This window comes from Pollachius pollachius (assembly GCF_949987615.1).
Source record: "Pollachius pollachius genome assembly, chromosome: 2".
NCBI classification, from domain to species: domain Eukaryota; kingdom Metazoa; phylum Chordata; class Actinopteri; order Gadiformes; family Gadidae; genus Pollachius; species Pollachius pollachius.
In genome coordinates, this window is record NC_136935.1 from 50632915 (window position 1) to 50647914 (window position 15000).

At 48.0% G+C, this 15000-nt stretch overlaps 1 protein-coding gene across 1 annotated transcript in view; it reads left to right on the plus strand.

Moving 5' to 3' along the window:
* Positions 1–15000, plus strand: part of dnah6 (dynein, axonemal, heavy chain 6) — a gene marked incomplete at both ends in the record, with an annotated part of 97616 nt that overhangs the window by 62263 nt on the left and 20353 nt on the right. The window contains 13 exon segments of the mRNA XM_079730391.1: positions 106–273; positions 1449–1684; positions 4170–4314; positions 4899–5015; positions 5534–5657; positions 7057–7253; positions 7647–7850; positions 10495–10620; positions 11375–11539; positions 12025–12092; positions 12406–12586; positions 13039–13218; positions 14143–14376. Of these exon segments, the coding sequence (XP_079586517.1) occupies positions 106–273; positions 1449–1684; positions 4170–4314; positions 4899–5015; positions 5534–5657; positions 7057–7253; positions 7647–7850; positions 10495–10620; positions 11375–11539; positions 12025–12092; positions 12406–12586; positions 13039–13218; positions 14143–14376 (2145 nt within the window).

The following is a 15000-nucleotide window of genomic DNA, read 5'->3' on the forward strand; positions in this document are numbered from 1 at the left end:
AGACTTTGATGGTTACTGCGATGTCCTCAGCTCCTCCAGCCGGCTCTTCCGGGGGATTTAAAATGGACGTGTTGGTTGTTCACCTTCTCGTGTCCTGACCTGTAGGCCAGGGACCGCGTGAAGAACGGCCTCACCAAGCTGCTGGAGACCAACGTCCTGGTGGACAAGATGAAGATCGACCTGTCGGCCCTGGAGCCCGTGCTGCTGCAGAAGTCCACCGACGTCAACGCGCTGATGGAGAAGCTGGCCGTGGACCAGGAGAGCGCTGACAAGGTCTGGGAGCGACTGGATCCGTTTGTGTCCTTCTTTACTTTTTGATTTATCGCTTCTTATGTTTCCCGCTTTCCTCGTCTGTTCTTGTTTTTATCTTTCATTATTTTCTCGTTTGTCTTCTTCTCATTTTTTATTTATTTCCTTTGAGACAAATTTATTATATTCTCCATTTGTTGCTGTAATTCTTTAATGCTTTCTTTGTTTTTGTCTGACTTACTTTTTTTTTTCTTTTTGCGTTACTTTGGCCCATCTGTCTATACTTTCTTTTTCTTATTTTTTATTATTTCTGTATTTTTCTCTTTCCTTCTTTCCTGTGTATATCTTGTCGTCTAAGATTCTGTTTGGAAGACATTATACCCTCACATCTTCTGGGTGTGTATCAGTTTTTGTATAATAATGGAAATAACAACAAATTACATCTATGCAGCCGTTTTCTTGACCCAAAACACTACAACAACATGTGGTTAAAGCAGCAAGAATAAAATAGCATGCAACACACACACACCAGACAATCAAATGACAGGACAATGTGATTCGTTCCTACAGATGGGGAAAATAATTCTATACGCAGACCTAATTACCGACACATTGTTTTAAGACTCACAATCCAACCACCAAAGAAAACATTTTGAGAGTTTAAACCCTAGACTGAGGGGATGATACAATAGGCACTAACTCAGGAGATGAGTAATCCTTCCACACACAAACACACAAACACACATCTACACACACACACACACTGAGGCTGAGTCATTCAAGCATTCATCTTTTCGTAATTTATTCACCTGGTCCCCAATTGTGTTTGAATGCATGTATGTGCATGCGCTTCTGTCTGTTTTTGTCTATGTGCCCCAGTGTGTCTGTGTGTGTGCGCATCCGTGTCTGTGTGTGTGTGCGTCCGTGTGTCTGTTTGTGTATGTGCACACGTCTACGTGCCTGTGTGTGTGTGTGTGTGGGTGCGTTCAGAGGCTAATCTCACTGGCCAGACTTCATCTCAACACCCCCGCCCTGATCACCGTCAAACACACTAACCCGTCTCCCACCCCCCCACACACACACACACATACACACACACAAACACACACACACACACACACACACACACACACACACACACACACACGCACACACACACACACACACACACACACACCAACTCCCCTCCTCCTTCCCAGGTGCGGGAGGTGGTGAAGGAGGACGAGGCCTTGGCCACGGTGAAGGCCGAGGACACTCAGGCCATGGCGGACGACGCCCAGCGGGACCTGGACGAGGCTCTGCCCGCCCTGGAGAGCGCCAACAAGGCCCTCAACGCCCTGGACAAGGCCGACATCTCTGAGATCAGGGTCTTCACCAAGCCCCCCGACATGGTCATGACCGTCATGGAGGCCGTGTGCATCCTGCTCAACGCCAAGTCAGTGTGCCTCTCTCCCCGTAGATCTCCGCCGTGCCCCTTCGTCTGCTACGTCAGAAATGTGTGTCCTCATGTTGTTGTGGATGTCCTCCGGCTCCTCCTTCACCCTGTTACATCAGATAGAAGGAGTCTCATTCACCTCCGCCTCCTCCTTCACCCTGCTACATCAGATAGAAGGAGTCTCATTCACCTCCACCTCCTCCTTCACCCTGCCACATCAGATAGAAGGAGTCTCATTCACCTCCACCTCCTCCTTCACCCTGCCACATCAGATAGAAGGAGTCTCATTCACCTCCACCTCCTCCTTCACCCTGCCACATCAGATAGAAGGAGTCTCATTCACCTCCACCTCCTCCTTCACCCTGCCACATCAGATAGAAGGAGTCTCATTCACCTCCACCTCCTCCTTCACCCTGCTACATCAGATAGAAGGAGTCTCATTCACCTCCACCTCCTCCTTCACCCTGCTACATCAGATAGAAGGAGTCTCATTCACCTCCACCTCCTCCTTCACCCTGCTACATCAGATAGAAGGAGTCTCATTCACCTCCACCTCCTCCTTCACCCTACTACATCAGATAGAAGGGGTCTCATGTTGATTATGAACGACCTCCTCAAGGCCAAGTCAGTGTCTCTCTCTCTCAGCAGACCTCCCCCCCATCCACCCTGCTCCGTCAGATGAAGGAATCTCATGTTGATGATGAAGGGAATGATCATACATAATTTAAACAATGTGGTTTCTGACATTGACATTCATCTGTTTTTTCCCCTCTGGGATCTACAAAGTACCAATCGACCGACTTCTAGTTCTAATACTAATAGTATAACGTAATAGTAATACTGCTATAGTGTTATTATTTACATCTACTACATACAAAGTGATCAAGGACTTGGATCGTCCTGATTCATGACCATAGACATACTGGTCACCCTCATCCCCTCCCCCTGTGTCGACCTTGATAAGCAGCACTCTGGTGGGTGTTAGCCATCACTACGTCCCCTGGGGGCTGAACTAGTCTGACTGTAGTCCTTGGGGTTGTTTGGTCCCATCGTCCTGTAGGATTACTCTGCGTTAGTCTGACTAGTGTCAGCCCTTCAATCTAGTGTTAAACCCTCAAAATGGTTTCGTCGGCGGATGAATTGTGAATCTTAAGACAATGTGTCAGTACTTAGGCCTGCATATGCAATTATTTTCCGGATCTGTAGACATGATATCACAATGTCTCCTTGTTTTCTGATGTGGCTTCTGTGGTCTGGTAAAAAAACAGATGAACCAACACAAAAATGCTGCCGCGTCAGTACCATTTTTATGCTTTTTGTTTATTATGTCCTTGATAGATTTCATGGCATCATTATGCGTTGTATATTTGCTTGGATTTGTGTTATCGTGTCATTAAAATCATTGCATAATATCTTCCCTACACTTAAGACAAAACAAGGAAAATATAGTTTTGATAAGGAGCAACACTGCATGCATTAGACTGAGCTTTGAAGTTGAAGTATAACAATAAATAAATAAATAAATAAATAATAAGAGAAAGAGAGAGAAAGAGATAGAGAGAGAAGTCCCCAGAGTTGTTCCTGATGACTAGCTTTACTTTAAGCCTTAGTCAGCCTTAAAATCAGCGGCCGCATCCGTCAGCACACTGAACTGTAAACATAATCATTACATCACACAAACACACTCTGTCTCGGTTCCTCTGACGCATTGGTCTCCAGCGGAAGACACGGCCGGTCTTCAGTCATCAGTAGTGATACGTCCCCTCTGGTCTCACATCTCCGTCACCTCACATTAAGTCCTGCATCCCGGGAATTCCCTCCAGGCACATGCTTAATGAACATATACAGCCACGGTTGGCTTAGTTTTTGTTTTTGCTTACAATTACATTTAGGGTATTGAGCAGACACTTTTGACCAAAGCGACAAACAATAAGTACATTTGTCAGCTGAAAGAGAAACAACAATACAACTCTGTCGGTACAGTAAGGATGTTCATAGAAGCAAGTGCCAAGCACCAACAATCGATGGCTAACTCATTCTACAAAAAAGATAGCTAGGATAAGATAATTCACAATGCTAAATACTATTTTTGAGTGCCAGGACGTACAACATACATTAAGTAAGTATAAGGGTAAGCTATGCAGAGTCTAGGTGAACTCTTAACTCTGGATTGCTCGCTCCTCGGTAAAGAGGAACAAGCTCTACTCAAATGAAACTGCTAATGTTAATATCTCCTTCCTAACAATGCATCTCCTATTTCTTTTACCAACTACTGGTTGCATGTTTACCTTCTGCTGCTGGTTTAAGAAAAGTGCTGCTAATCTTTACCATAGCAAAGGGCCCGTTTACCACAGAGGCATTAGGGGAAACAGGGCTTCTGTCTCAAAAAAAAGGGCCATGGCCGTGAATGATATGTCCGTCCGTCCGTACGCCTGTCTGTCCGTAACTCCATGCGTCCATCTGTCCTCCTCACTGGTCCATCCAGGCCGGACTGGGCCGGGGCCAAACAGCTGCTGGGAGACTCCACCTTCCTGAGGCGGCTGATGGAGTACGACAAAGCCAACATCAAGCCCCAGATCCTGCTGAAGCTGCAGAAATATGTCAACAATCCCGACTTCATCCCTGAGAAGGTGTGTTTGAACTGAGCTTGCCCCGCACGGCACACAGATGGCCTTGAGATCAGGCCCAGCGCCCTGTTGTTTGTTGTTTCCCATCGCGCTCTAGTTGTGGGTTATGAATACAAAGTAAACTGGCTGTAAAGGCAAGGGTGGCTTTTAGAACTGCTCTCTCTACTAAACCATTAAACTTGTATTAGAACATATCACCATGCGTCATGGAGATGACCTTGTGGTATCGAGTGGCAGTCTGAGCCGAGTAACAGTCGAGCAAGACTACACTACTTTTCGGCTATTGCAACTCCAGACATCGAAAGACAATTAACCTTAAACATGATAATGAGGATAAGGATATAGTTCCTGTTTAATGACCTGAGTGTCGAGGTGTCCCTGAGCGAGACGCCTCACCCTGACTGCTCCCGACGAGCTGGCTGTCGCCCTGCGTGGCTGACACCGCCGTCGGTGTGTGAATGTGTGCATGAATGGGTGAATGTCGGGCAATATTGTTAAGCGCTTTGAGTTGCCGCTTGTTAGAAAAGCACTAAATAAATGCAGTCCATTTACCATTTACTACCTATTGTGCCTGTGGGTGTTTTCAGGTGGAGAAGGTCTCCAAGGCCTGCAAGTCCATGTGCATGTGGGTCAGAGCCATGGACCTGTACTCCAGGGTCCTGAAGACAGTGGGCCCCAAGAGAGCCAAGCTAGCCGCGGCGCAGGTTAGCCACTCATCACCACCGCCGCCGCCGCCGCATGTAGGAAGCGCAGCAGCGTGCGTCTGATTCGGTCACATCTCATTGGCTCTCCGCTAGGGGTGGGACAAAATACCGATTCGGCGATATATCGTCGCCCCTCTTCGTGCGATACGAGAATCGATACAGTGGCGCCAAATATCAATGTACATTTTTTCAATTTTCTAAGAATTTCTCTTGCATTTTTCTGCTTTATTAATGAAGAATTAAGACGGAAATATTGCCCTTAATACCGATATATATATATATTTCCCTGCTCCTCGAGGTGGCGCTCCACACATGAATGAAGGAAACTTGAACGGAAGTTAACCAGCGAGTATCTGAAAAACTCAATTTGGACCGTTAATAAAGACAGAAGTCCATTTCGGGGTCAATACACTGAGTATCGCAGAATCGCTGTATGCCGATATTCTCGGTATCGCGGGCCATGTTTGCCGTATCGTACGGTGAGAAACCCTGTGACTCCCACCCCTACCCCCCCCCAGGCGGAGCTGGATGAGACCATGGCCACGCTGGCGGAGAAGCAGGCCCAGCTGCAGGCGGTGCAGGAGCAGATTAGGGTCCTGCAGGAGCAGTTCACCAGCAGCATGGCTGAGAAGGACGAGCTGGGTGAGGGGGGCGAGGGCCCGCTGGAGGGAGCTCCGGGGTGAGGGGCCCGCTTCATGGAGCCGGCTGGATCCTTGTGTCCGTCTCCTGGGTTATGAGGGGCCCGCTTCATGGAGCCGGCTGGGTCTCTGTGTCCGTCTCCTGGGTTATGAGGGGCCCGCTTCATGGAGCCGGCTGGATCCTTGTGTCCGTCTCCTGGGTTATGAGGGGCATCATGCCTCATGGAGCCGGCTGGATCCTTGTGTCCGTCTCCTGGGTTATGAGGGGCCCGCTTCATGGAGCCGGCTGGATCCTTGTGTCCGTCTCCTGGGTTATGAGGGGCCCGCTTCATGGAGCCGGCTGGATCCTTGTGTCCGTCACCTGGGTTATGAGGGGCCCTCTTCATGGAGCCGGCTGGATCCTTGTGTCCGTCTTCTGGGTTATGAGGGGCCCTCTTCATGGAGCCGGCTGGATCCTTGTGTCCGTCTCCTGGGTTATGAGGGGCATCATGCTTCATGGAGCCGGCTGGATCCTTGTGTCCGTCTCCTGGGTTATGAGGGGCCCGCTTCATGGAGCCGGCTGGATCCTTGTGTCCGTCTCCTGGGTTATGAGGGGCCCGCTTCATGGAGCCGGCTGGATCCTTGTGTCCGTCTCCTGGGTTATGAGGGGCCCTCTTCATGGAGACAGCTGGATCTCTGTGTCCGTCTCCTGGGTTATGAGGGGCCCGCTTCATGGAGCCGGCTGGATCCTTGTGTCCGTCTCCTGGGTTATGAGGGGCATCCCGCTTCATGGAGCCGGCTGGATCCTTGTGTCCGTCTCCTGGGTTATGAGGGGCATGCTGGGGAGCTTATATTATAAATGCTACATTTATATGTACTTCATTTATTTAGTATTCATAACAAAAAAATGAGATTTGTTTAATTCAATGATATTCAGATATGGTATAGTGTTTAAAGAAGCAGGTCTAGACAAAGGTATATCCCTAGACTTAACTATACATTCAACGCTATATATCCATGTAGGAATTACAAAAACATATTGTATAATGTCTTACATTTTTTTAATAATTTTAAGACATTTTAAAAATGTCTTAAATTTTTTTTTAAAAATTAAGACTTTATCTTTAATTTTAAAAGCGAATTCTCTAAGTATTCATTTTTAGTAATGATTGATTTTTAGTAATGAAGAAAGTCATTTATAATATCAAATGTTTTACAAAAAAAAATACACATTTTCGTTTCATAAATGTAAGTAAATAAAGAGTGAATAGATCTATGAACAGGTCTACGGAGAAGGTGAACTGTGATCAATTGTATAACCAGTCAATGAAGAGCCAATAGATCGGTGAATAGGTCTGACTCTACAGAGAAGGTTCCCTCCTAACACCTCTCCCCCCATGGCCCTCCTGCCCCCTCCCGTCCAGCCCAGACCATGTCCCTGACGGAGGCGCGCCTGGGCCGCTCGGGGAAGCTGACGGCGGCGCTGGGCAGCGAGCAGGCCCGCTGGGCCGAGAGCATCGCGCTCTTCGAGGAGGAGATCCACAACGTGGTGGGCAACGTGTTCATCGCCGCCGCCTGCGTGGCCTACTACGGAGCCTTCACCGCCCAATACCGCCAGCTGGTGAGTGGAGCCCAGGAGCCTTACTAGCAGGTCTTCAGCGGGCCGGGGAATGACTGCTGCGTGCTTGGGGCTTGTGCTTGATGGGGGCTGGTTCAGCCTCGACTTTGACCGCTGTATCTTGGTGTGTGTGTGTTTTTGTTTGTGTTTGTTATTGTGTTTGTTTGTGTGTGTGTGTGTCTGTGTGTGCTTGCATGTGTGTGTGTGTGTGTGTCTGTGTGTGCTTGCATGTGTGTGTGTTTATGTGTATGTGTATGCATGAGTCTGTGGTGTGTGTGTGTGTGTGTGTGTGTGTGTGTTTGTGTGTGTTTGAGTGTGTGTGTTCGTATTTGTGCGTGTGGTGTGTGTGTGTGTGTGTGTGTGTGTGTGTGTGTGTGTGTGTGTGTGCGTGCACAGCTCATCGACCACTGGATGGCACACTGCCAGGAGCTGTCCATCCCCATCAGCGAAAGCTTCAGCCTGATCAACATCCTGGGCGACCCCTACGTCATCCGCCAGTGGAACAACGAGGAGTTGCCCCGGGATACCGTCTCCACGGAGAACGCCATCCTAGTGACCCGGGGCCGGCGCTGGCCCCTCATGATTGACCCCCAGGATCAGGTGACGATGGCCGGCCAAACAAGAACCATAGGCAATTAGGCACTTGCCAATTAGGAGCCATGTGCCAATTAGGAACCATGTGCCAATAAGGAACCATGTGCCAATTAGGAGCCATGTGCCAATTAGGAACCATGTGCCAATTAGGAGCCATGTGCCAATTAGGAACCATGGGCCAATCAGGGACCATTTTGGCAGGATACTAGCGGTTAGGGGGTTTTACAACCTAGATTAAGAGTTCTGGGTTCAAAGCCCTTACGTCTCAACTGTTGTCTGTTCGAATACTTTTGAGGAAGATAACTACCTGCCAAGTAACTGGGGAAGCAGTTGCTCAGGAAGAAGGGGAGGTTGTTAGAATTCCGGTTGCACCTAGCTTAGTGTGCAGGTGTCCCTGAGCAAGGCATCTAATTCGAACTGCTCCCGACGAGCTGGCTGTTTCCGTGCCTGGGTGACTCGCCCCCGTCGAGGTATGAAGGTGTGTATGAAGGCGTTAATAAGGGGCACTCGTTTCAAAGTGCTTTGAGTAGTCACAGGTTAGGAAAGCTCATTCACCATGAACAGGACGGTTGGATCAAAGTCTTTGCTAAATATATAAATAGCACAATCATAAGAGAAAGAGTAAACAAGGCGCGTGTTTCTCCAGAGGGGGCCTATTTGGATCGGTACCTGAAGGATGAAATCACTGGCGGATCCATTTAATTATCCCGGTTTGATTATTCATTGTGCCATCTGGTATCAGGCCACACCGCTAGAACAACAACGGCGGACTCAAGCAGCACTTCAAAATATTTACTCATGAATACGGAGACAAGTGTGGCCACAGGGAGACGGACGGCTTGTACTCTGCCAGTTCCAGCAACCCACTCTAAAATCAGACCAATATCATTTATTTAACATGTAGAGACACCGCCAAGCGCTGCGGGGAAGAACCAACTCTCTGTCCTTGGGATGAAAAGGCCCCTCAATAAAAGAGCAAGACAGCTTCTCCGGTCGTCGACTTTGTTTTGGCTCTGGGACTGCTGTTTGATGGTGATAGAGTTGACTGAAGAGAACCGAGCGAGAGAGGGAAAGAGGGATGGTTTGGTCTCCCATGATTGGTTGGACAGAAACAGACAGAACAGTCGTTCGCTTTCAGCCCAAAAGAGAAAGGATCAGACACGTAGAAGGATCCACAGCCTTCCCTTGAATGTTATAATAGTATAATTAATGTGACTTGTATAGAGCCATTCTACAACTCAAAGATGGTTACCACTGGGGGGTGCTGGTTGTAAAACAGACAACAGGCAGACGGCACAACACACAGGGGGGGATGGGGGGAGGCTAGGAGAGGGTCGTAGAGGATAGATGGTTCTTGAGGTTGGGTTGGAAAACCGGGTGGGACTCAGTCACTGGTGTTTTGCGGGAGGGAGACTGGAGTGTACGGAGCGAGTCATTGACAAAGACCGACTGACCGACTGAATGACTGCCTGACTCACTCACTCACTCACTCACTCACTCACTCACTCACTCACTCACTCACTGTCTCACTCACTCACTCACTCACTCACTCACTCACTCACTCACTCACTCACTGACTCACTCACTCACTCACTCTCACACACACACATACACCACCTTTGTAGTGCTCTTTTGGGTACTTTAAAAAGTGCTACATAAATTCATTATGATTGTCACAAAGACATAGCATGCACAATAAATATGTCATCATCCTATTTTTAAGAAAAACATCATGCAGCTTTGCAGAAGACAACCAAATGTGCACCGGCTTGTAGCTTTCCTGTTCTGGTTCCCTAGGGCAGCGCAGGCTCCCTGTGTCATCACTGAAAACAATCCTGCCCTTCATTCTGTTCCACTCTGTGGCTGAGCCCTCTCTGATTCTTAATAAGAGAAGTCTGGGTGGGAGTGTGCGCTTCAGATGGATAAAAGGACAGGCAGCAGCTTCAACGTTCGCCTTGGTAGAAGCAGAGCATAACGTCTCTTCAGATTGCCGTCGTGTCCTACGAGCCGTCCGACACCCATCTCGCAGCTCAGTCCCAGATCTTCTTGACAGAATCTTTGTATTCTTTCTATTCTCACATGCAGACAAGTGTGTGCTTCGAGATCGCTGCGAGTGTCGGGGAAAGTGGAGGCATTTGACTTTAATATCTTTATAGAAAGAAATCTAAAAAGAATGTGTGTCTGTCTGACTTCCAAGGGCAACGCTAACTCCCCACAATCATCACACTTCAAGAACCGCTCAAATCACAGTACCCATCGCAATAAACGCCCAGGCACAAACTCAACATAACTCTCAATGTCAACTAATAGAAAGACGGCCTCAACAGGAACACAATGCTTTCCAACAGCTTCGACTATAACGTTGGCTCCACTTTCCCTCAAATTTTATTTTCGTTTAACCTTTATTTGTTCAAGGCCATTGAGAGCAGGCTCTCTTTTTCAACGACGCCCTGATAACAACATACAAATAAAAGCAGAAACACAAATGTACAATAGATATTAGTATAATACGATACACTGACAATTAACAAAACTATTCAAAACACAAGCAATCCTTATTTAACGCAACTTCAATCTCCCACTTGAACTTCTCAATTGAGACCTATCGAAATATAAAGGGGAAATTAAACAACAGTGTTGTCTTCTGCAGGCGAACCGATGGATCCGGTCCAAGGAGGGTAAGAACGGGCTGAAGGTGATCAAGCTGACGGACTTCAGCTTCCTGCGCACGCTGGAGAACGCCATCCGCATGGGCATGCCCGTGCTGCTAGAGGAGGTCGGCAGCAACCAGCGCACATTCACATTTACATTTAGGGCATTTAAAAGACACTTTTATCCAAAGCGACTTGCAGTAAGTACATTGTCAGAAGAAAGAGAAACAACGATCTATCGCTTGCTCTTACCGATTGCAGTACCAGGAACGCTGAACTGCCTCATGAGGCCGAATAGGCCTTATACACACAGCTAGCACAACCACATGTTGCATAGAGCAAGGTTACCATGTAGACTTACTGTGCAAAAGCACAAGACCTTTGTTTAAAGGGAAATGCATTTTAAACGAGTAAAGCTTCATTTGTTCTGCTTAGCAAACTGCTAACGTACACCAAAGTTTGAATTTTGATTTTTTCACGCTGTCGCACATTGGTCATTGGTAATTTGTGCAACTTTTTGTGTGTTATGAACATAAATCCCTGTGTGTGTGTGTGTGTGTGTGTGTGTATCTGTGTCAGTGCGTTTGCTTGTCTGTCTGTCTGTCTGTCTTGTCTGTGTGCATCTGCGTGTGTGTCTGTGTGTGTGTGTTTGTGTGTATGTGTCTATGTTTGTGTGTGTGTCTGTGTGCATGGCTGTCTGTCTGTCTGTCTGTCTGTCTGTCTGTGTGCATCTGCGTGTCTGTCTGTGTGTGTGTGTGTGTGTGTGTGTGTGTGTGTGTGTATGTATCTGTCAGTGCGTGTGCTTGTCTGTCTGACTGTCTGTTTGTGTGTGTGTGTGTGTGTGTGTGTGTGTGTGTGTGTGTCTGTGTGTGTGTGTAGTTGAAGGAGACTATCGACCCAGCCCTGGAGCCCATCCTGTTGAAGCAGACGTTTGTGTCGGGCGGCCGCCTGCTGATCCGCCTCGGGGACTCGGACATCGACTACGACAAGAACTTCCGCTTCTACATGACCACCAAAATGGCCAACCCACATTATCTGCCTGAGGTCAATCCACGCCCACACACACGCCCACACACACACACACACACACTCAAAAAGAAAGAAATATCCCTCACAGCCACCATCATCCTCCTCTTCCTCATCCTCATCATCATCATGATCCTTCCTCCTCCTCATCATCCTCATGATCATCACCATCCTCGTCCTCACCATCGTCTCCAACTGTTGGACAGAATTTCAGATGTTTCACACTGCGCTCAGGCAGTGGGAAGCCGGGCAAGAGAGCCGGAGAGATGTTGGTGTGTCCCGTCCGGCTTTGTGTCTTTCCTTTTGGAGACGTCTGTAGGGACCTTGGCTAGCAAGCAGACCGCTACTGATCTAGAGCTCTCTGTGGAGAACCCCAAGGGTGGAGGAAGGATGAGAGAACGACTGCCACTCGATGCGAAGCACAGGATGCCCGTGGCTGAGTGGAACATGCGTGTTTAGTGTGTGACGGTGCAGCCTCTGATGTGTGACCGTACCCCTTGTAGGTGTGCATCAAAGTGACCATCATCAACTTCACCGTGACCAAGTCTGGCCTGGAGGATCAGCTGCTAAGGTGATCCACAGAACACACATATTCAAACACACACGCACGCACCCAATTTATTAAATCTATGCAGGAATATACAAATGTGAATTCCTGTTTAAAACTGTGTTTTAAGGTTCTACATTTTTTGTCAAATGAGTAATTGATTTTGTGTTTTCTTATCTTCCAACCAGAATTTCCATTCAAACAAATGATTTCTCCTCTTAAAACGATTTCCCTCCTATCCTTCTATCCCCCTCTCTACCCTCTGTGATCATGTGTTCTGTTTGTCTATCCTCTATCTGTGGTCCTGTGCCCTGATGCCGTCTTCATGTCCCTCCAGTGACGTGGTTCGTCTGGAGCGTCCGGACCTGGAGGAGCAGAGGAACCAGCTCATCGTCCGCATCAACGCCGACCGCAACCAGCTGAAAGCCATCGAGGACCGCATCCTGAAGCTGCTCTTCACCTCCGAGGGAAACATCCTGGACAACGAGGAGCTGGTGGTCACCCTACAGGAGTCCAAGGTGAGCCAGGGTAGTAGTATTTCCATAGGCTTTGTTTTTTGTTATGCATGGAAGGTTTAAAGGTTTATCGTTGTGACCCGTCTCAGGGTTTTGATCGAATTTTCAAATCACGTTTAAGAGGTTTTTTAAGCTATTTTACTTAAAAGATGATTTTGGCGTGCTCAGTCATAAATCTCTTAATTTGGTCCAGAATTTAGCAAAACTCTAAGCGTCAAAGAAGCCTAACCTCAAAGACTCAGTGTCTCATGTTTCTACTGTAGAGGTCAAAGTGCAAAATGTGGGCACCGAGATGCCCAAAATTAAACCAAGGAAACCTCTCACGTTCAGCTGGTGTTCCTACAGCATTCAGGAGAGGCCAGGCGTTCAGTTTTAGTCACTTTCTCCCTCCCCGTAGCCTTCTCCCTAACGCGCTCTCTCCTGCCCCTGCCCACCCGTCTCCTCGCCCCCCCCAGGTGACGTCGGAGGCCATCCAGCTGCGGCTGCAGGAGGCAGAGGCCACGGAGGAGATGATCAACGCGGCCCGCGAGCGCTACCGGCCCGTGGCCACGCGCGGCTCCCTCATGTACTTTGTCATCGCCAGCCTCTCGGAGGTCGACCCCATGTACCAGTTCTCCCTCAAGTACTTCAAGCAGGTCAGCCTCTCGGGGGACGGGGGGCCATTCAGGGGGACGTGGGGAGAGAGAACGGAGAGTCTGAACGGCGGACTCTGTTTTAATTTTGGTTTCGAGGGGCTTTTATTGGACAATCTTGTTTGCGCGAAAACCTTGAAAATGTTTTACAGAGAAGCGTTCATATTTTGCAACCATGTTGTTTTCAGGTTTTTTCTTTCGTTTTCTTCCCAAACCATGCATTCTTTTAGTTTCCGTCACCCGTCTTCGAACCTGCTTTTTTCTTCTCCTTCTCCTAGTTAGACATTAAATAACAGATAACCCATTGTTCCTTCTAACACTGTGTCTGTGCCTGAGTTCACCTAGACTCATTATAGCCTCCCCCCTTACCTCCCCACACCCCTCTTACGCACTTATCGTATGTTGTACGTCCTTGCACTTATTATTAAATAGTACTTAGCATTGTGTAGCATCTTATCTTAGCTATCTTTGTTGTATACGGGGAATGGGTTAACCTAGCGATTGTTAGTGCTTTGCATTTGGTTCTATGAGCATCCTTACTGTACTGACAGTGATATATTGGTGTTTCTCTTTCTTCTGACAAATGTACTTATGTGTCATTCACCATAATGTAAATGGACTGCATTTGTCTATTTCATTCATCAAATGCGCTTCACAAAACTGCCCAACATTTACCCATTCACACAACGACAGCTAGCTCGTCAGCAGCTGGCTGAGGTGCCTTGCTCAAGGACACCTCGACACTCTTGGGGATCAAACTAGCAACCTTGCGGCTACCAGCCAACCCACTCTACCTCCTGAGCTACTGCCGCCCCTAGGGTTAGGGTCGGGGTTAACCTAACGTGAATGAGAGAGTGGTGCCGATGGTAGAGAAGCAGACCAAACGTCCACGAACGTCCCTCCCTTGTTTCCCCCCCCCCGGTTCAGCTCTTCAACGGGACCATCGAGACGTCGGAGCCGGACAGCGTGCTGGAGCGGCGGCTCCAGACGCTGCTGGACCAGACGCTGCTGGCCTCCTACTCCAACGTGGCGCGGGGCCTCTTCGAGCGCCACAAGACCATCTACAGCTTCCTGCTGTGCCTGGAGATCATGAGGCAGCGGGGAGAGGTGTCCGAGGGCGAGTGGCAGCACTTCCTGCGCGGGGCGCCGGCCCTGGACGAGGTAAGGGCCGTAAACTTTGCTGTTGTTCGCTTTGCTGTTGTCCGCTTAGCTGTTGAGTCGTTTGCTTTCCCGTAGAGTCGTTTTTGTTGTTTTTCGCTCTGTATTTTACGTTTTTGTTGTTTTCGCTCTATATTTTACGTTTTGGCTGTTTTCGCTCTATATTTTACGTTTTGGCAGTTTTTCGCTCTGGTCTTTACGTTTTGCTTGATTTCGCTCGATACTTTGCGTCGTTGATGTTTTCGCTCGGCACTTAACGTCTCCGTGGTTTTCGCTCTATACTTTACGTCGTCGTTGTTTTCGCTCAGTACTTTCCGTTGCGGTTGTTTTTGCTCGATACTTCTTTTGGTTGTTTTCTTTCAAGTTAGTTCCATTTGGACGTTCATACTTTCTTCTTTTTCTTTTACAATTTTTGATTCTTTTAAAAGTTTTCAATTCAGTTATTCACACCTCTGTTAAAAAGCTGTTTCTATTCCTGCTAAGACATTTTTTAAAATACACTTTCACGGTGCGTTGTGATCATTAAGAAGCTGGAAGAGGAGAGGCAACTTGCTCAAGGGTTCCCCTTCACCTTCCCATCTCTCCTCTGTTGATCTGTATGTTGTGTCAACAACGCCCACATCTCTA